Here is a 19366-nt window from a genome sequence, read left to right as displayed (position 1 = left end):
CATGTGGCCTGGGTAGGTACGCACCCTGTGGTATTATTTTTGGTACCTACCTAGGTAGCTAGTTCAACTTTTTTTTATTTGGGTCAGCACGCGCAAGTCGCGTTAGACGCATAATTCTGCATAAAGGCTGCCCCAGAGTGGGGTGAAGCAGGTACCTATGAAGTTACGGTACTTAGGTACGCAGGTGGCCTGAACCCACCCCTACAGTATCAGTACTTATCAGTATCATCTAGGCATCTCACAACAAGCAGACAGTACCTAGGTATATATATCCATCTATCTGTAGATTCGGATCAACAGCACTGCGCACAGATTCCTTTCGACTTTGACTTCACCATGCCAAGTCAAAATGACTCTGGGATTCCGGTAATTCATGCCCCTGATGGCATTGGTTATAAACTGTTGGAGCTGCCACCAGAGCTCCTCGAGGCCCTCAACTCAGCAACCCCTCCAGAGTTAGTACCTACCTGCCTATATACGTCCCTGCCTACGTCCCTACTATACCTCAGGTACCTGTCTAAGGACCTACCCCACTTGGAACGAGACGCCTTCTAACAATAGCTGTTGGTTGTTCCAAAACAGGTTGAGACTCGAATCCTCAGCCAGCTCGGCTATCCTTAAATGCGGCTCGCAATCTTGGGCACTCCGTCAGAAAAACACGTCGAATGCCCTGATTCTGCTCAAAGCTGGCAATGTGGTCGCCGCGCCAAACGAGATGCCCCAGTTGGGCCTTCAAGCTGTCTCCACTATCCACGATACTATCGAACTAGTACCAGAGTCGTCGGGCAAGCCTGCGCCGACTACGAAAGGGAAATGGCATGAGAAATTCGCCAGAGGCAGATGAGAGGCTTGCCGACAGTCCAGCAAACGGAGATGTTCAAGGACACGACAAATGGCTGGTGTAATGAATGTATTATATACTGAGTACCTAGGTTTATAGTACTGGCCTCTCTCTAGGTAGTATCACAACTTACCATGGATCTGACACGACGACAGTCCGTGGTGGGATCCTTTCATATCAAAGCCAGGTGTCTGTCGGGTATTTAATTCAAGGCTCCGCTCTCAGCTACCTGTACCTACCTAGGTAGATTGTAAAGTGTAAAATGCTCATTAAGTCAGGCGTTGATGACTACATATGTTGGTAGGCTGGCTAGGCTAGGTTGTCAAGTCGGACTACATACTGTAGAACTGAAGCAGTCGGCTCACCTAATGTAAGTACCTGGCTGGACAGGTGTGTGGTAGAAAGTGAAGCATACGTAAAAGTACATAAGGCACTAGCTAACATACCTACAACTCAGATGACAACAGAAAACAGCGACAGCCGTTTGCAAAAATTGGTGGAAAACTGGTGGGAAACTGGTGGAAAACTGATGAAAACTGATGAAAACAGGCGGGCAGTCACCGAACCTCAAGATACCTAGGCCAATAATACCATGCTCAAAACATATCCTACGGGCTTATACTACCTGGAGAGGCTGTCGGAGAGGCAGCGCTGGCATCGCGTGATTGCAGAGCTGCGAAGGAGCAAGGTGAAGCATGGTGAAGCAAGCTATCGATCATGTCGGTTACCGGGGAAACTTAGATTCAAATTCATAGAGTGCACAGCTGCATTTGACACACGCAACACTTTTAGTTTTCGATGTGTTAAACATCCAATATCTATTGGATAAATGTGAGACATGCACACGTATGTACTGTACCTGCTATGGTAAGATACCGGTAGACGCCTCCCTCAAATCGTGGAAGCTTCGCGCACGCAACGCTTTCTTTTCAGCCGCTCCAATCCAAAACAATCCATCTACGCGTCCATGTACGATAGCCGGTAGAGCTCAACCTCGAGAAACTGCCTACTCCTAGCGAGGTATCGACGCAGCTGATCTTCTTCGCGTGTGCGACATTTGCTACGCCTGTCTGGAGTTTGCCCAATGCCTAGCCTGCCTACCCTACTTTATTGGTCAGCGCCAATCGCAAACGAAAGGCTCAATCGTCGGGAGCATCTGACCTCGTTACCGAGACCGAAGAAATCTGCAGCCGCTCTGCAGCACATCTGCATCTCCGTTAGTTCTTGAGTTGACGCTAGACTGCGGCGCCTCCTGCCCCCATCTCTTCTCCTTCTGACACCTCTTCTCCCTTGGCTTTTCTCTGCCTTCTCGTTGTTGGTCCTCCTTCTGCGTTTGCCTGATCCCTTTGGTGTGCCCCGCACATCACGCACTGCCTCCTCGCCCTCCCTTTGCCCTTTGCTTAGTTGCCGTGGCCTTGCCGAGTATAGCTTCGGTGAAATGGGCTGTTGTCCAGCCGCGACTCTTGACAAGCCATGGTCTTGTCGCTAGAATTGATCTGTCGCTGTGTAAGTAGGACATTTCCTACTCATTCATATGCCATTCATATGAGTTCCACACCCATTACATAGCTCTCCTTATGCTATGGGCACAATGGGTCAGTGCTCTTGAGTCCCATTCCCAGTCACTACGTGACAGCAGTAGCACAAACGTAGCAAGTTCATAGTTACCCAACACCGGCGTAATGCATCCTGTGCTTTTACTTTTCCAATCTAGCATTGTCTATTGCATGTCCCAAAGCAACACCACGCTAAGGAGAAACTTGAAATAAAAAGGAAACCAGACACTTCATTCAACCAGGTATCAGAATCCAAATAGCAGCGCCATCAGACTAGTAGAGTCAGGTCAAAGCTTGCGAGAGGGCCTAAACGTCCACATTTTCATTTTTTTCAATTTACCTGTCCTCTTCTCACATTTTCCATACTCCATGCCTTAGGTACCTAACATTTTCCCGGCGACAGAGAAACCGCGTGTGAAGAGAGTCGGCATTCTCGCCCCTCGCCCATCGCCCACTGGATCTAGGTTCACCACCCACCTTCTTGCCTAACCCACGGCTCCGGGTAGGTACGCACACTTCTCCATTCACAATCTCCCTAGATCTATCCTTATTACTATTTTGCATTCAACGCGACTTCACTCTTACCCACCTTCTTACGCAAACCCGAGCGTTTCAAGGCTTCATGCCTGGTCCTTTGGTGCCGCCGTAATCAAACTATCTGTTTACACTCGTTCGCTAGAAAGGCTACCCTGCAGTGCCCCGGACTGCTTGCTGCATAAACCAGATATACACGCAGTCTGGACTACGTAGCCATGGACTGGGACTGGGACGAAGTATATGATAAGAGCCGCCCCTCTAGCCCTGGTGGTGCAGCATTCTTGAGGCCTGGCGATCCCACTCTGTCGATAAAAGATGAGAAGCGCCCAGAAGTCATTGTTCTAGACGAGGACCGTTCAGTTCAAGCACAATCCCAGCATGATGAAATATCTTGCAAAAATGATATCCTGCTGATATTTCCGGACATCTGTCCAGATTATCTTACGCAGCTTTCACTCCTCCACAACCATAGATCCGACGCAGTCAGTTCTGCCATCTTAGACAAGCAAGAAAAAGACGGCAAGTACCCAACACGGCCCATCCCTGAGCTCCGCTCTCGAAAGCGGAAACGATTTGGCAGAGTTGATGAGCCAGCATGCGACCATGACTATAATAGTGATGAAGAAGGCGAAGAAAGTGAAGATCGCGAGCCAGAATCTGTGCGTTCTATCAAGCTCGAGATGGCTACGGAAGGATACGCAGCCAAAATGCATTCGTCCCAGTACGGTGCCTTAGCTAGGACCCTGATAAGCCAGGATTTCCCGCGGGTGCCCCAAATTGCAATACGCAATTTATTAGTCGAGAATGGTTCGTCCTTATTTAATACCTATACTGCGATGGACGAAATATATCGGAACTCTGACGGACAAATCATGGCCTGGACGGAAAAAAAGACCTTGACCAAGACGAAACAAGAATTCACGCCAGATAGATTCTCTAGCCTTGATATGAGTTCATACAAGCCTGAGGAGCGAGCTGCTTTGGCTGAGTTTTCTGCTGCTAGGGAGTTTCGTGCGGCCAAAGATGCCCAACTCGAAGCCAGCTTGGAAGAGAAAATTAACTTTACCCAAGCCCAGCTAGATGGCCAAACAAGCGAATGTGGAATTTGTTTTGAGGAATGCGCCCTCAACCGCATGGTTCGATGCGAAGGCGAGATGATGCACTGGTTCTGTCGAAGTTGTCTAAAAACTCAGGCCGAGTCGCAAGTAGGCATGGCCAGATACGATCTTGTTTGCATGTCCATGGATGGCTGCTCGTTTGGTTTTTCTAGAGAACAGAGGGCGCTTTTCTTGGACAAGAGGTTAACCGTTGCCTTGGATCGTATAGAACAGGAGTCAGTTCTTCGGATGGCTGGCATTGAAAATCTCGAGACGTGTCCATTCTGCCCATATGCTGCAGAATATCCCATCGTTGAGGTCGACAAAGAATTTCGTTGCGAAGATCCTCGTTGTGGGAAAGTTAGCTGTCGCCTTTGCCGTAAAGAAACCCACATTCCCAAGACCTGCGCCGAAGCGGATGCCGATCGTGGTCTCGACGCTCGGCATATTCTTGAAGAGGCCATGTCTCAAGCCCTCATAAGGAGATGTAACAAATGTAAGACCTAAATGCTATCTCTCGCTTGATGGCTACTAATCTCACTCCCATATAGGCAAAAATCCGTTTGTGAAGCAAGACGGCTGCAATAAGATAAAGTGCACGAACTGCGGGACATTACAATGTGATGTCTGTCGCCAGACGATCGATGACTATACCCATTTCAATGACACAAACAGAGGCGGTAAAGCTGGTCAATGCCCGTTATTTGACGTGTCCGAAAACCGATACAAAGAGGAAGTTGCTAAAGCTGAGGTGGAAACGCGGAAGAAAGTCGTGGAGGCGAATCCGGAAGTGGTAAGAGCATTATTGGAGGTCTTCTAATGATTCGCTATCACGTTGTTTCCTCTCTTAAGGTTTTATATATCTTCCCTACTCCTTGGAGTTTTATGAGGCCATAACCTATCATTTGGTTCTAATAGTTATGTAGGATGAAGCGGCTCTGCACATCCCAGTCTCCGAGAGCGTCCAACAAAGTGAAGATAAAGCCAAACAAAGACATATTCCCCGACCCTTTAGAAGACAGAGAAACTTGCCTAGGTTGGGCCGAGTGGTGCACAATAGAGCAAGAGTTCTGATAGGAGGTCAACCCGGCCATATTCAGCCAAATGAGTTGCTTGCTCAACATGACCATGGCGAGCCTGGTAGGCAGTAGAGTCAATCGTTGGAAAAAAAAAATGACCACTGACACGATCAGATGACAATAACATACGGGGCGTAGGTCTTGCTGTCCATGGAGGCGTCCAAGCGGCTTTGCAACCGTTAATAGGTCCTCCCCCCAATGGCAGGAGAAATGGGTTGTTAAAGGGAGCCGAGGATCTTGTTCAAGCTAGCAGACAATTAGGTATAAGCATTCTCTTTTTTTATCTTCTGGTCACTAAATCATGCAATCTTGTTTTGGGCCAAAATATCAGTCTGGATCCTCTACGATGCCACAACAGTTCATTATTACGCACAGCAGTAGGCTAACTTATTTCACGTGCTGCAGTACGAGCCAAAGAGCGAAATGCACCTTTACGATTTGGTGAGCTGGGCCAGAATGATCTTTTTAGGTTACATAATGCAGGGGCCTTCGGGAATATTCTGAACAAGGTGGAAAGTTTGAAGATCAAGCAGGGCGCACAACCTGAACAACCTATTGGAGTCGGCCAACGTGCTGCAGCCCCCAAGTATCCTCTGCAAATGGCACAGATACAGCCAGAGGCGATTCCTTTTGCCCCGTTTCCTTTTCCGTGGAATACCCCTCCTCCACCTGTCCCAGGCGTTGGCTATTTGTTGGGCAAAGGCGTGAACGCTTCAGCAAACCAAGTAGACGCAGGCGGTCTGGCGGCGCCCCAACCGAAACCTCTTGCCAACCTGAACTTGCCAGAGCCTCCAGATGACTCGTTATACGCATATCCCTTCGGAAGATGGAATCCCTAACTGCTCATATCGGTTCTGAGCGCCTCCAGGTACTCCTTAAAACACACATGGTGATTATGGAAAGTCTTTGGTAACCTCAATAACGCTCTGTGTCTAATTGGTGACTTATCATATTCTTCTCAGCTTTTCACCTTTTCTCTCATTTATTGTCTCGCGGTCCGGAAGGGAAGAATTTATGCATATCATATGAATGCTAGGGCACATTACGTTTGGGCGGAGGAACTCTAGGTATACCCAGGACTGCGTTTGTTTGGCCCGGTATTCACGTTACCTGTACGCTACAGCTTCACGGGATTCTGTTCATAGAATATCAGGATCATTGCGAACCAGCTGTAAGGTCGCGCTTTTCGTTCGTCCCCTCTATCCCCCCCACCGTGCCCGTTAAACTAAACATCGTGACCTCTGACGGCGACATACAACATCGTAAGCCATAATTCGCGCCTAATCAGGACAAGCTTGAGAAGAGAGCCATCATTCCGCCCAAGTACAAATGAGCTTGTTATCATAACCATATCCCATTCCCGTGATACAAAAGATACGAGGCCGTCTATAACTCGACAGTAATGATCACACATGCCAGTGACAATTTCTTATTGCAGCTAAATAGATGACTGCACATGCTCAGGAACAACTTTGCCGGCTGTTCCCTATCCCCTTGACCTCTTGGGCGTAGCTAAACCAAATACGATTACCCAAGCACCCCTTATACCCGGAAATCAATAGCCACTCCAATGATGCGAGACCCCTATTCGCGCCAAGATGTGTCGTGATGTTGACAGGTAAAACCAGACTAATAGATACATCTACACCAATGTTCATGCGTTAATCTTTCAGAGGGGTCGCAGCTGATTGGGGTTTTTGCCTCTGGCGGCTGCACGTCATCCCCTCTCTTTCTTCGTCGTGCTATTGCTCCTTCTCTCCTGTCTTTCTTTGGGGCTCGCATTCTCGCATTCGTAGGCATCCGTCTATCCTTTCTATCCTATGCAGGTAGGCATATATGCGTATGGATGTATGTATGTATGCATTCAGCACCAGCAATATTTCTCGTTGGCGATCCAGTCGACCGCGTCCTCTGTCACTTTCTCCCCCGATTCGTCTGATGCATACCACCTCATGCTGGGGATGCTGTCCATCTGGCGGTCCACGAACCTGTGCGCAACCCCGGACGCAGCTATTAGGTCTTTCACCACGGGCGTCGGATTCCATAGATGCACTGTGCCGCAATTCCATGAGCGTGCAGCATCCATGGCACCACTCAATATCGCGTCGAAAGCGAGCTGTAGGGCCTTGGGGTCAGACGATGTGTCATTGGTGTCGATTACGAGACGCAGGATGTACAGGGTGTTCTTTGCCGCGTTGGTTGCTGCATCACTGCCGTAGTTGCGCGTCCAGATTGCCCATATGCGTGCTTTGTTTGCCTTCTCCGCCTCTGCTCTTGTGTCGTATGTGTCTTCTCCGTCCGTCGCCACGGTGGCTATCAAGCCTCGGACTTCACTCGCCTCACGCCCGGGCATAGCACGTGGCACGATGAACTCCTCGCGTGCCCAATGCCAGCGGAAGACATCAGCATCGGGAGCGAATGCAAAAGCGGTACGCCCTGTCTTGCGCGCGTGCGTAAGAAGTTCGCCGCGTAGCTGTACCTCATCCTTCTGGCAGAGTTGCGCGATATTATTCTTGGTGATAGGGGCCAGCGTCAACCCAGTTCCGGGCGGCGAGCTCGATCTTTCAAGCAGCGACGAGACGCCACCTAACGGCTCCAGCAAAGCCAGGAACTCCACATGTATGCTGTCGTACGCGGGCCATCCCTTCTCGGCGTAGAAGCGCTTCCCAATATCCGACCACAGTGCGGAGCACACCGCCTCCTTCGCTTCCAGTTTAGCACGTTTCGATACTCCATTAGAATGCGCGTGCAAGCAATCGGCCAGCTTCTGCTCCTCCTCAGGCCAGGTCTTTAACACAACCCCGAGCTCTCGCAGCATGCGCGCGGCGTATTTCTTTCCGCGGAACTCAGGGTACGTGTAGACGCTGCCGATGCCGTAGGCGAGGCCCTCCCTGACTAGGCCTGATCCGTCACCGCTGCTGTTGCTGCATTGTGGCGGTGGTGCGTAGAGCACGCGTTTGCGAATCGTTTCGCAGGACGCTAGGACATTGCGGAACTCATCTGTCGATGCCGTCTCCGTAAGGATCCAATGCACCATGCCACCGTTAGCTGCCAGCGCCGTCGACGTGAGGAACGGCTCTCGCTTCAGATACGCCTCTAGATCAAGAGGGCCACCCCACTCGCCGTGGTTCAGCCGCCAGGTCTGCTCCTGTTCAGATGGGGTTGGGTGCGTGAGGACGAGCGTGTCGTCCGACGCATCGGGGTATTTCCCGCCTGCTGCTAGTGAACCCATTGTAGTGGGAAGAGAAGCGTTGCGTGATGAAACAAGGTGGCGATTCTTGTATTCTGTCTAGCCAAGGCTCTTAGTTTAATATCGCAACATGTCGATTTGGCAGGCATAGAAGAAGATATTTCATACCAGAAAGCTGACATATGACTGACACGTAAATAGCCCAGTAACAGAGGACAAAGAAATAAGTGAGGGCCTGAGTTCTGGTTCAAGGATCCATTGAGATATAGTTACCTAGACAGGTAGCTAGGTGGGACACCACAGGCACCAGGTCGCTCCAAAAACAAAGAAGCAGTGAAGCTACGTAAGTTAGTATGGTGAACTAGCACGTGGTGGTAGTCACGATATAGCAAGGGCGACAAAGGTTGGTATGACGATATGCGATATGCCACTTAGTATATAGTGCCTACGTCTTAAGCAGTCGCAGAGGGCTAGCGAGGGAAAGTTGGCAATCAAATACGTAAAACGAACGGCACGCACACCGTGGGAATCCGCGCCTCTTCGGCCGGCCTACATGTGTCCTACGCGGGGGGCCAAGACTAGCCATTCCGTTCCTTCGACGGCCGGATTCCGTACCAATAGGTTCTCCCCTTCCTCATCAGGCAAATCATCACACTGCCCACCCTTCCAGTGCAGGTGAAGCGCCAGATGTTCTCGAGTATCACCAAACGTCGTTACCAGCTGGAGATTTGGCTTACTACCATTCGAGGGGAACAACGCGCTATAGGATACTGGAAGAGGAAACTGCCGAAGTATTAAGAAGTCTCTAGTGCGGCTGTATTAGCTCGCATTCACATCAGAACGCATTGCCCCTTTCTTCAGCCTCTACTCTTGGGTAATTGTCATATTACACGCCTGTTGTCTGCAAACTCTCTACAATACAGCTTGGCATATATGTAACCGCCTGGGTGCTGACTACGCGAGCAGCAGCTCTTGTCAAGAACGTAATGCCGTTGCAACAATGACGACAGCCTGCCGGCACGATGCGAGACTCAGCACATTGGGCTAGGGCTTAAGCAACGTCGTGAATCATGCAGACATTTGCGCTTATTTGGCGGGCGCTTATCCTTGGCTGTCGTACCCCGGCGTTCACGGGACCAAGAAGCTGTTCAAGATGTGGAATAAAAACTGTGGGCCATGCCGATGCAAGCCGGCTCAGATCTACGCTTCCATGCTCTTTCAACGCAGAGGATGGGGGTTGATCAAGTTAAACCAATCATTGATCCGTTCTGGCTCATTCGTTTGTTTTCTCTTTCTTTACTCCTCAGTCGAGCCTGTATTTTCTACAAGATTAGATACCGTATCTCGCGTATCTGGTCCACCGCGTGGGATGCCATACAGTATCTAAGCAAGCCGACCCGATCCGCCGTTTTCCTATCAATGCCCGTGACCGTCATCCGGCTCTCCCTGCTCTTCCGGATCTAACTTGATCAGTGTGTCAATGCGCATGATGCTGATGCATGCCTCGACCGCACTCTTCAACTGCCGAACCTTGCTAATGCTCGGTTCTAGCACGCCAGCCTTGATCTCATCTACTACCTTGCCCTTCGTGAGGTCTAGACCGTAATTTTTGTAGTTCTTCTTTCGTGCTAATGTCTTTTCATCCTCGTTTCCGTCACCCTCCTGTACACGCTGAGATAGGGCATGTCGTGACCGGAGCTGAGCTGTAAGATCGCTCGCATCTTTGGCAGCGTTCACCGCGAGGGTCTTGGGGATGACGAGGAGGGACTGGGCGAATTCGCCGATGGCTAGCTGTTCCCTCGATCCAACTGTGCCGGCAAATTCCTCCAGATAAATGTGCAGAGCCGTTTCCACGGCACCGCCTCCAGGTACGATGCTGCCGCTTTCTAGCGTACGCTTGACAGCACAGAGGGAGTCGTGAACAGATCGCTCCATCTCGTCTAGAGTAAAGTCGTTAGGCCCACGAAGAAGGATAGATGCAGATGAATGTGACTTTGTTCCCTTGACCATGATGCATTCATCGTCCGAGACTCGCTCTTGGACGACTTCTTCGGCATAACCTAGGTAAGAAGCCTCAAACTTTTCGTCGCCATTCAAATCTGATAAAGTGCTGAGCAATGTCGCGCCCGTAGCCTTCGCAATTCGTCTCAAGTCTTCTTTCTTGCACCGCCGGACAGCCATGGCGCCTCGCTCGATGAAAAGCTTCAAACACATATCATCGATACCCTTGGTTGTAAGGATCACATTAGCGCCAGCCTTCAAGATCATCTCAATTCGCTCGATGACCATGCCCGACTCCCTTGCACGAATTTGCTCTAATTGTTTTGGGTCGTCTACGGTGATTTGCACACCCAACTTCATTCGTTCTTTTTGGAAATTCATGTCGAACACGGCAATCTTGGCATCTTGTATCCTCGTAACCATAGCTTGTGAAGCAACAGTGCAGTTCAAAGCATAACCCTTGACGAGAACCGACTCAAGCACTCCCTTGCCGTGAGCTTTTAGTATGTTGACGGCCTTGACTGGGTATTTGACTTCGCTGCGGTTATTGGTCGTCTTCACGGCCTGCATTGCATCGACTACCATATTCGCAAAGAAGTCGGAGTCGGCACCAATGATCTTGCTAGACATGGATGTTTTCGCAATGCTGAGAAGGGATTCCCGTCCCAGATTTTCCACTTTCGTGCTCACATTTTCGTTCATGTATTTAACCGCCTCCCTCAGCGCCAGACGATATCCAGTTATGATAGTAGTTGGGTGTATTTTGTTTCGCATCAGCTCGTTCGCCCGTCGTAGAAGCTCGGCCGCTATTAGGACTACGGATGTTGTGCCGTCTCCCACCTCCTTGTCCTGTTGTTGTGCGAGGTCGACTAGGATCTTGCCAGCAGGGTGTTCAACGTCTAATAAACTGAGGATAGTTGCTCCATCGTTCGTAACTGTGACATCCTAAGGCAGGTCAGATAACACGAACAAAGAATTAGGGCTGTCTAGCTGTTCGGTTAGGGTTCGAAGCTGAATGTTGAATGAACGTACACCAATATCGTCCACCATCATCTTATCCAACCCGCTCGGACCGAAAGATGTCCTCACGACATTTGCAATGGCTTGTGTAGCCAATACTATACATCGTGTGAGCACTACTATGAGCATTTGTATTGGATATGCCCTCACCATTTTGGTCCCTGATATCGGCACCCGAAATCTTCTGCCCACCTAGGAACAGGTGCCCATCCCCACCCTGTTCAAACATAGAAGTCATGGCTCGGTTATAATGGCGATTTTCGAGGTTCTTCACAGCAGGTACGTAAGTATTGACCCTAGCGTAACAGAAGACTATAATTTCCTCGTGAGTACAAGTGTGAGTGCGAGTGTGATTTAGGCTGCCGTGAGGCCGGTTTGTTGACTGGCCTAGCTGTCGACAGCTCCTGGCAGGAACTTTTCTCCTGGCTTGGTGAACCCCAGCCCCGGTGCTCTCTGTAATTGTGCATCAGCCACAAATGCCCCTCCATTGTTGCGAGATTGTGGCTTGCGAGCCGATATGACCCCACCAGCTTACCTAGGTACCTAGGTACCTAGATAGAAGAGTTAGGTAGGTACTTGCATGGACATCTGTACGTACCTCCCTCCGACCTACTTAATGTACCGGTTATGTATGTAGTAGGCACTTAACCTCAAGCAAAGGTAACAAAATGCAATTCTAAGTAAAGTTGAATCGAAAATCATCTTGACAACATCATCATCATATGTAGATAATATTGCTGCTTCATAATTCTTTGCATCTATAATAGAATGAAATAGACCCGCTGCGTGAAGCGGGGACCACTGAGGTCCACCCGAGTCAACATGAAATCAGGGTTCGTAGAAAGACTAGATCCAGCTCTACCAACAACAGGCCAAGTAAGGTGAATTATCATTAACCAAACCGCCGCCATTCCGTCTCTGCGTTTCCGGACTCCGGTGGCTCCGGCCCAGGCAAGATCTCACGCAGCATATGGTTTATGTTCTTGCCCGAGACATTCCGCGCATCTTCCCACTGTTTTGGATAGCCTAAGCTGCACTCCTCGAAACGGACACCGTCCTTCCAGTCCGTACGACGGAGATGTAGATGTCCCGATACAACCACCTTGGCGTTGAAACGTTTGTGCCAGTCTTCGGTGAGTGTAGTGCCACACCAGAGGCTAAAGCGCGGTATCCTCGGCAGGAATACGAGATCGTGGCGCAACGGCCAGTGGTTGGCGATGATGAGCGGGACCCCGGGATGCCGGGCTACCGCCTCCTCGAGCTTCTTCTCTGCTTTCGGCACTAACACCCTGCACCAGTCATCCCGCGATTTGTGCGGGTCTGGATGTAGGATGAACTCGTCGGTGGCGACTATGTCGGCCTCCTCGGCCCACTTGAGTGCCCTCTCGCGCGGCACATCGGCCGGCCTGAAGCTGTAGTCGTAGAGCGTGAAAATGGGCGCGATGATGGCAGGCCCGCCTTCACCCTCCCAGAGGAAGAAGTCGTCCTCGGGCGTGTGGACGCCGAATCTACGAGCTACCTCGACACACTCCTCGTATTTCTTCTCGCCCCGGGGCTCCTTGCGAGGTGGCATTGTGTACAGCTCATGATTCCCGGGACACCAAAATACCTCCTTAAACATATTCTTAGCTACGCCGAAGGCGAGCTCTAGATGTTCGGGCTTCTCGCCCACATCTCCACAGAGTATAAGTCCGTCCTCCGGGTGCGGCAGTAGATCTCCAAGCGCTGTCTTATTGAACTCGTAGCCGAGGTGAATATCTCCGAGGGCGTAAAGCTTCATAATGAGGGCGCCACTTGCAACAACGGTGGGTCTGGAATGGTATAGATAAAGATGAGAGAGGGGTGAATTTGTGGCAGATTTCTAAGGATGAGTGAGATGGGTGGATCCTACGGACGTTTGGCAGGTATTACCGGTCCTGTATCTACCAGCCAATCCGCTTTAGTGAACATATCGTTCCAGCGGTTGCTTCATCCTTATTTTCTACTTCAGCTAGACTACGATTGAGGGCTTGAAGGACTTGTTTCACGCACTTGAATTAGATTGCCTATGATGGATGAGCAAAGTTGCACGACCTGCATTGGACCCAAATAGGAGGGAACGCCAATCAGCCATGTTGGAATTTCATCAGAAACTGAGAGATTGAGACAGCCAAAACAGCACCACAGCACCTTTTCTCTGTCTACAATATTGGGCTTGAACGGATTGGAGCCGAATCTCAGCTACCTAATAATGATGGTTATAGGATGTAAATTGGGTTTAAACGCTTAAGTATCTCATATATTATAAAGTTATACACCGGAGTCCTAAAGCTTGAATGATCATATCTAGAAGGTAGAAGGCCGTGACTGTAGGAACTCCACAGCTGAAGAGCGAAGCATCATTCACTGTTGGTTTCCCGCATTTATATTAAAGATATATGATGCAATGTAGTTTCGCAACTCATATGTTCCTCGCGTCGTAATTTTTACACGCGCACACAGCTACGGACGCATGCAGCGCAAAGGTCCTCTTAATTACATACATGACACATGCAGTCAATTATGGAAAGTGAGGTTATACAGTACAGTCCTTGCTTCGTGAAACAGACCAATTTCACCTAGGCGCTCAGGACAGACAGTCTAATTGTATGGAGTCAAAGTCAAGCCACTGCGACTAGGAAGGAATTGGATGGTCAAGGACCTTTGCAGTCCTGGCAGATTGTTGTGATGGGAATAGCTTCATTCAGTCATCTGCCATTCTTATAGTGACCTTGTGTGACCTTAACTAAGATAAGTATTGTCAAATAGAACCCATACTAGGTGCCCCTTGAACTCCAACAATGACCCTATGGCAGGCTCATCACATCAAGAAGGCCGAAGTAGAAATAAGGATTCAGAAGGACTAAAGAATGCCGACGTGATGGATGCCAAGAGTAAATTAGTTTGTACAATTCAAGATGCAGCACGGGCTATTGTTGACCACTCAAAGGTGTCCCATTCCAGGGTCTCGCGGCTGGAGGTGCTCAAAACTGTCAACAAGTTGAGGATCTATAGGTATCATCGACGACTGGTGAACTGTTCTGGGAGCTAACAGACTATCAAGATCGCGGCAGAGCGACTCGACTTTGTCCACAAACAGAGCTTCGATCCAGATAATGCCCCTAACTACATCCATAGCTTGCTGACTGGACGTGAAGCCCGCACCCTCCATCATATTAACGATCACTGAGACATGCCAACTCCGCTGCTCGCCTTCAGCTTCCAAGGCTACGATTGCGTGGGCCCAGAGATTGAGCTCGGGGACAACGGTCCAGTCCACGTGTGGAATTCGTGATATTTCCTGGAAATCCTTGAGATGTCGGTTCAGTTCCGCACTCGCCACGCCAAACTTGACCTTGAGCGACGCGAGGAAGATGAGCGAACTCCTCCTAAAGGCCTCTCGCGCCGCGATGCCCGAAAACGTCGGGTCAGACGGGTCACTGGGGAGCAAACGGCCCTCGAGGCTAAGAACAGCATGGAGAGCTGGAATTATAAGTTGTGCTGCCGTCGTATCCTCCTTCCAGAAACTGGCATCCCGGCATCGCATATTGACGTAGCTAGCGACAGCCGCCGTTGCTAGCAAAGCGCCCTGGATATCGCCGAGGTAAGGACAGTGTCTATCCCAAGAATCTAGCAGCATTTTGAAGTATATGCTGTCGTTCCTCGTGTCGATCTCAGTAATCGAGCCCTTGGGTACTTCGAAAAGAGGAAGAGTGTTGCGATAAGCTGCTCCAGTGAGGTCATACCTGTAATGCCGTAAATCATTGAGTTATCATATCGCATCGCTGAAGGAGGTTGTATTTACCATGATATGATGAGTCGAAGCATGGGGTTCGTGATCGTATTGATCCCTCCCATGTCATCGATAAGTTGCTTGAGACCTTGTAAATGGATTGCCTGCCGCGAAAAGTTGCCAGTTGAGGTCTAATTGGAGGAATCAGAAACGAGTTCCTCTGAACTTTCAAAGAATTTCAGAGAGACGTACTTCATAGCATATGATGCCGGTAATAGCACCTAGCAGCCCCTCTTTACCTCTCTCACTCGGGTCTGCCAAACGTTTTGAAACTGACTGCAAAGACAAAGTGTACCATTTCATGGTTTCGGTATCAGTACCGAGTTTGAGGTTTGCCTTTCCCAGCTTTAGATTTCTAGTGCTGGCGAGTGTGATGTACCATGCGGCTGCATCAGCTAACCCGATGGACAGCCAGGGGAGGAGAAAGGGGATATATGAACTGCGTGCTTCTGCGAACACTGCCTCAATGTTAGCTAGTATAGGTCTGATATTGCGCGGAGTTACGAGATAACTTACCGTACCTCGCTAGATTTCGCCGCTCCTCATCCATATCGGTTGGAAACACGATGCTCTTCAATCTAGACTCATTCAGCGGGCTTGGCACCAAAGTCCGCTCAACCTGACACTCGCTATCGGAACTAGGAGCAGTTCCCATTGGCACAGGCTTTACTGTAGCCATTTTGCTACATAATTTTGGTTTTCGCCGAGACCTGCCTATGTCCTTCATCACATGGCGGCGAATCTTTGTAGATTGCTTCTTCTCATCACCGGGCCGACCCACGTGAACAAACTCGAACTCTGGCATTATCGCTTACTTGGATTCATCGGCCAGTATGACAGCTTAACTTAGGGCCATGTTACGAGCGTGTCGTCAACATAAATGCTGTTAACACCGTGTCATATTGTCGAATCTAGAGTAGCGACCATTTGTACCATTGTCGGTGCATATGATTGAAGATTAGGTAGCTGACGGCAAAGGTGGTAGTGCTGACTAATCGGTTATTTGAGCAACGACCGATCCAGTCATTTACCCCTTTATTTCAAGGTGCCCCCGTGTAACAGTGGAATTCAACAATTGAACAATCCACGCCTATAAAACGAAGAGCCTTGTCATGATGAGTTCCACAATACAATAAGACTTCTCTAACTACCAACTTGGACCTGGCCAAACCAAAGCTACCGACTAATGGAACCATTTGTAGTTGCGATCAGATGATTTGACTCACATCAGCTCCTACTAAAGTGGTTTAATTAAATAATGCCATCAATATCGTCTAGCTCCCTATTACATATTTCTTTCCAACTGCAATTGTGAGCAAAGATGAGCCTGAGGGATAGAATTACATTTCTACATTCCCGTGACATGTTGTAACAATCGTTAAAGACTACGTAACCTCGACTGCTTATTCACAATATACGATAAACCCATCTGATCATAATCTCATCTAATTCATCAAAACTATGGAGGTATACCCTGTGCTACTACATCCATATAAAAACCTGTCACCTTCACGGAATCGGATAGGTGACATTAGACCATGTCCAAGTCTCCGCATCGATATCTGGAGTGTATGTGAGCTCAGCAATGATGCTGATAAGTACGGAGCCCCAGTGGGAAAATAATAAAGGGATTAAGCGCGACTAATGGCCTGGCGGGCTCGGAGCCCGGAGATGCCGCGCTTCGCGACATTCGCATTGGCTTGCAGGCATTCCTTTTGCTGCGCATCGCAGTCGGCGACACTGATGTCAGCGGCTCCGCTGTTTCCTTGGTTGGCGCATTGGTTCTTCTGCACGTCGCAGGCGCGCTGAACGGCGGCACCGGCATTGAGGAATGTGTCACCGTTGACGGTGAAGGGCCGTTCGCTGTTGGGGTCGTTCTCGATGGGGATAGGGCCGGCACCGATGTTACCTGTGAAAACGTTCACATTTCCTGCAGGGCCGGGGGCAGGGGCAGGACCGGGAGCAGGAGCAGGAGCAGGGGAAGGGGCAGGAGCGTTACCAGGCGCAATACCAGCATTAGGGTCGATACACTCTGTCAAGTTTGTTAGCAGAGCACACACTACCAATTTCGCTCTTATTATCAACGGTTACGAAGACTCACCATTGCCTGCATTAGCGCCACCACCAACATCAACAGCATCGCCAGCGCCGGCATCGCCATTAGCAGAGCCGCCAGCTGCTGCAACAGCAGCATCGATCTCATCGGGCGTGGCATCCTCGACAATGAGGTTTTGTGTGAAGATGCAGCCAGTCGGGTCATCGGCATCATCACAAGTGTTGCCCGCACCAGTGTTATCATTGACCTGTGTTTCCTCAGATTTAGTACGATCATGGGGATGGAATGCGGGCAGGTATCCATTCTCTTACATCACCGGGCTCGAACGTGCCAGACTTGAGAGCAAGCTGAGGGTCGGCGCCAATAGCGGCTAGTTGAACGGCTAGGTCGAGCGTGATTTGCTTGTTTAGATCAGCCGCGCCGTCAGAGGCTGGGTCCTGGTGTTGTTGAAGGGCGGCGATCTCGGGGTTGACGGCGGTCTCGGTGCAGAGAACTGAGGCCAGGCCAACAGAACCGGTGTTTCGTTCCTGTACGCAGTTAGCGAACCATTAACTTAACTATCTGAGACGCATTTGTGTCGAGGAATCAAAGTACATACTAGTGCACGGAAGATGAGAGCATTTGTCATGCCTTCAATGTCGCCGGCCGCTTTGGCATTCGTGAAAGCCTGATCAGCGACGTGCTGTTGTAGGCAGTCCAAGTCTTCGACATCTCCAGCACCTTCGGCAGCAGCAGCATTTCCAAGGAGGGCAAAGACGGGGTCCTGGATGTTTTCGACATTATTCAAATTAAGAGCCTCCCCGACCCCGGTCAAGAATTGCTCGTGCGAGTGTTCCTCTGTTTCACGGCATTAGTATCTAAAACATTTGAGGCGGCGTCCCGTCACTACGACTTACGAGGTACTTCACGGCGGAACTTAGCCGAGCTCCGGGCCTTGCGCGAAGATCGCACGGCGTCTGGACGGGCAGATGCCGCACCCACCATCACCAGCACAGCAGCACTAGTCGTGAACTTCATCTTGAATGGTAGGCTGTATATAACGACCGTAGATTTGATGCCGATAAGACACGAAGAAGATCCCTATTATCCGTATAAAATACTATATTCTTGCAAGAGGCCCGGCCTAGTGGAAAGTAAAGAGCGTTGAGAAGCGAAGGAGTTCACAGAACTGAAAGAATGTAAAAGGGTGTAAGTGTTTCGAAAGAGAGACACAGGTGTTCACAATGAAAATGAGAAAGAAAGACTAGTAGAGAATCTCGTGAGGTAGCTTGCCTTCTATATACACCTTCAAAACATCTATGATCGCGCCTAAAGCGTGGGGGGTTCTAGACCAGGGCGTCATGCTTCCTGACGCATCCCTATCCTGTTCAGTCCCCAAGGGGCATAGCAATGTGGCTCGTCTGATTCTCCCCAACTGCCAGGGTCAACTTCAGATGAGTCTCACAGAAGATAGCCCTGTGCGATAACGAAGCATCCCCGGTTTGGTAGATCTTTTCGTCCAAACGAGTCTTGGGAGCATGGGTGGAGGGGCGTCTCCAAGCGTTTATTCCACGAGATGATCATAGAGCCAATCGGCTGCACGACGAGCCGATGGGAAACTTCGTCAGGGGCAACCTTAATATCGATACTTAGTGTAGTATTAGCAGCATCGCGAGCTTACTTACATAGTAGAGGAAAGCGGCAAGGATCCGGCCGGCGTCTGAGCCATTTCATTGCGTGAGAGAATAAACACAGGGATATGTCAGCGTGCTGTGTGAATATCTAGCGCTCCCGTTTTGCAACACAAGCTCTCAACACGATTCTGCGGTTTAGGGTCACTAGGTATGATTTCATCAGCCGCTTCGTCGCGCCGTCGCACTAGAAAATACCTAGGTTAGTAATGGAAAGGTTCATCCTGGCCTTGGGACGAATGCAGGGTATCATTTGCGCTAGGTCGAATGCATCGACTCACTAGCGCTTGCCCCAGATCTTGAGACTGAGGAGGTCCGGGATGAGACTGCTCATCCTACTCCAAGTGTCGCAGTTTGTTCGAGCCGCAACAATGCAGGCATTCTGGCCGAATACCACCCTACCTACCTACCTACTTACCAAGTAGACTAGATCAATGCTGAACATAGTAGAGTTCACTTCTCTTGACGTGGTCCCTCAATTATTAATAACAGATGATGTCGATTTATT

At 49.8% G+C, this 19366-nt stretch overlaps 7 protein-coding genes across 7 annotated transcripts; 2 read left to right on the top strand and 5 right to left on the bottom strand.

Annotated features, from left to right (window-relative positions):
* Nucleotides 1-89: 89 nt before the first annotated feature.
* Nucleotides 90-1095, top strand: F5B22DRAFT_197879 (uncharacterized protein). The gene is made up of 3 exons (XM_047969567.1): nt 90-176; nt 234-455; nt 583-1095. The coding sequence occupies exons 2-3, from the start codon at nt 337-339 to the stop codon at nt 842-844; spliced, it is 381 nt and encodes a 126-aa protein (XP_047830622.1). The 5' UTR covers nt 90-176; nt 234-336; the 3' UTR covers nt 845-1095.
* A 2054-nt stretch (nt 1096-3149) lies between these two features.
* On the top strand, nt 3150-4851 carry F5B22DRAFT_636597 (uncharacterized protein; the record flags this gene model as incomplete). Its single annotated transcript, XM_047977310.1, has 3 exons — nt 3150-3266; nt 3312-4527; nt 4583-4851. 3 exons carry the CDS (start codon nt 3150-3152, stop codon nt 4849-4851), a joined length of 1602 nt encoding a protein of 533 aa, XP_047830621.1.
* A 2020-nt stretch (nt 4852-6871) lies between these two features.
* Nucleotides 6872-8945, bottom strand: F5B22DRAFT_198246 (uncharacterized protein). Its single transcript, XM_047969569.1, has 2 exons — nt 8469-8945; nt 6872-8395 (listed from the first exon to the last, which is right to left on the bottom strand). The coding sequence occupies exon 2, from the start codon at nt 8340-8342 to the stop codon at nt 6975-6977; it is 1368 nt and encodes a 455-aa protein (XP_047830620.1). The 5' UTR covers nt 8343-8395; nt 8469-8945; the 3' UTR covers nt 6872-6974.
* A 771-nt stretch (nt 8946-9716) lies between these two features.
* F5B22DRAFT_646892 (T-complex protein 1) lies at nt 9717-11559 on the bottom strand (the record flags this gene model as incomplete). Its single annotated transcript, XM_047978789.1, has 3 exons — nt 9717-11246; nt 11334-11419; nt 11472-11559. 3 exons carry the CDS (start codon nt 11557-11559, stop codon nt 9717-9719), a joined length of 1704 nt encoding a protein of 567 aa, XP_047830619.1.
* Nucleotides 11560-11960: 401 nt separating this feature from the next.
* On the bottom strand, nt 11961-13180 carry F5B22DRAFT_607986 (metallophosphoesterase-like protein). Its single transcript, XM_047975045.1, has one exon. It carries the CDS (start codon nt 13099-13101, stop codon nt 12214-12216), a length of 888 nt encoding a protein of 295 aa, XP_047830618.1. The 5' UTR covers nt 13102-13180; the 3' UTR covers nt 11961-12213.
* A 480-nt stretch (nt 13181-13660) lies between these two features.
* On the bottom strand, nt 13661-16276 carry F5B22DRAFT_607983 (uncharacterized protein). Its single transcript, XM_047975044.1, has 4 exons — nt 15649-16276; nt 15325-15590; nt 15145-15263; nt 13661-15085 (listed from the first exon to the last, which is right to left on the bottom strand). The coding sequence occupies exons 1-4, from the start codon at nt 15935-15937 to the stop codon at nt 14284-14286; spliced, it is 1476 nt and encodes a 491-aa protein (XP_047830617.1). The 5' UTR covers nt 15938-16276; the 3' UTR covers nt 13661-14283.
* Nucleotides 16277-16630: 354 nt separating this feature from the next.
* Nucleotides 16631-18345, bottom strand: F5B22DRAFT_197752 (uncharacterized protein). The gene is made up of 5 exons (XM_047969566.1): nt 18085-18345; nt 17787-18025; nt 17500-17715; nt 17234-17435; nt 16631-17164 (listed from the first exon to the last, which is right to left on the bottom strand). Exons 1-5 carry the CDS (start codon nt 18203-18205, stop codon nt 16764-16766), a joined length of 1179 nt encoding a protein of 392 aa, XP_047830616.1. The 5' UTR covers nt 18206-18345; the 3' UTR covers nt 16631-16763.
* Nucleotides 18346-19366: the final 1021 nt, after the last annotated feature.

The sequence above is a fragment of the Xylaria bambusicola genome (genome assembly GCF_022495145.1).
Source record: "Xylaria bambusicola strain CBS 139988 unplaced genomic scaffold F5B22scaffold_22, whole genome shotgun sequence".
Classification (NCBI taxonomy): domain Eukaryota; kingdom Fungi; phylum Ascomycota; class Sordariomycetes; order Xylariales; family Xylariaceae; genus Xylaria; species Xylaria bambusicola.
Note: the sequence above shows the minus strand (reverse complement) of the source record. Positions and strands in the feature narration are given on the sequence as shown.

What these genes read in the sequence shown, in the direction of transcription:
- F5B22DRAFT_607983 (XM_047975044.1), bottom strand. Translation starts at nt 15,937, where the DNA reads ATGCCAGAGTTCGAGTTTGTTCACGTGGGTCGGCCCGGTGATGAGAAG. An exon ending in GCGAAATCTAGCGAGGTACG is followed by an intron (nt 15,591 to 15,648) that starts GTAAGTTATCTC and finishes ACATTGAGGCAG; the next exon opens with TGTTCGCAGAAGCACGCAGT. An exon ending in CCGGCATCATATGCTATGAA is followed by an intron (nt 15,264 to 15,324) that starts GTACGTCTCTCT and finishes TCCTCCAATTAG; the next exon opens with ACCTCAACTGGCAACTTTTC.
- F5B22DRAFT_197879 (XM_047969567.1), top strand. Translation starts at nt 337, where the DNA reads ATGCCAAGTCAAAATGACTCTGGGATTCCGGTAATTCATGCCCCTGAT. An exon ending in AACTCAGCAACCCCTCCAGA is followed by an intron (nt 456 to 582) that starts GTTAGTACCTAC and finishes GTTCCAAAACAG; the next exon opens with GTTGAGACTCGAATCCTCAG.
- F5B22DRAFT_607986 (XM_047975045.1), bottom strand. Translation starts at nt 13,101, where the DNA reads ATGAAGCTTTACGCCCTCGGAGATATTCACCTCGGCTACGAGTTCAAT.
- F5B22DRAFT_197752 (XM_047969566.1), bottom strand. Translation starts at nt 18,205, where the DNA reads ATGAAGTTCACGACTAGTGCTGCTGTGCTGGTGATGGTGGGTGCGGCA. An exon ending in CTCTCATCTTCCGTGCACTA is followed by an intron (nt 17,716 to 17,786) that starts GTATGTACTTTG and finishes AACTGCGTACAG; the next exon opens with GAACGAAACACCGGTTCTGT. An exon ending in TGGCGCTAATGCAGGCAATG is followed by an intron (nt 17,165 to 17,233) that starts GTGAGTCTTCGT and finishes CAAACTTGACAG; the next exon opens with AGTGTATCGACCCTAATGCT.
- F5B22DRAFT_198246 (XM_047969569.1), bottom strand. Translation starts at nt 8,342, where the DNA reads ATGGGTTCACTAGCAGCAGGCGGGAAATACCCCGATGCGTCGGACGAC.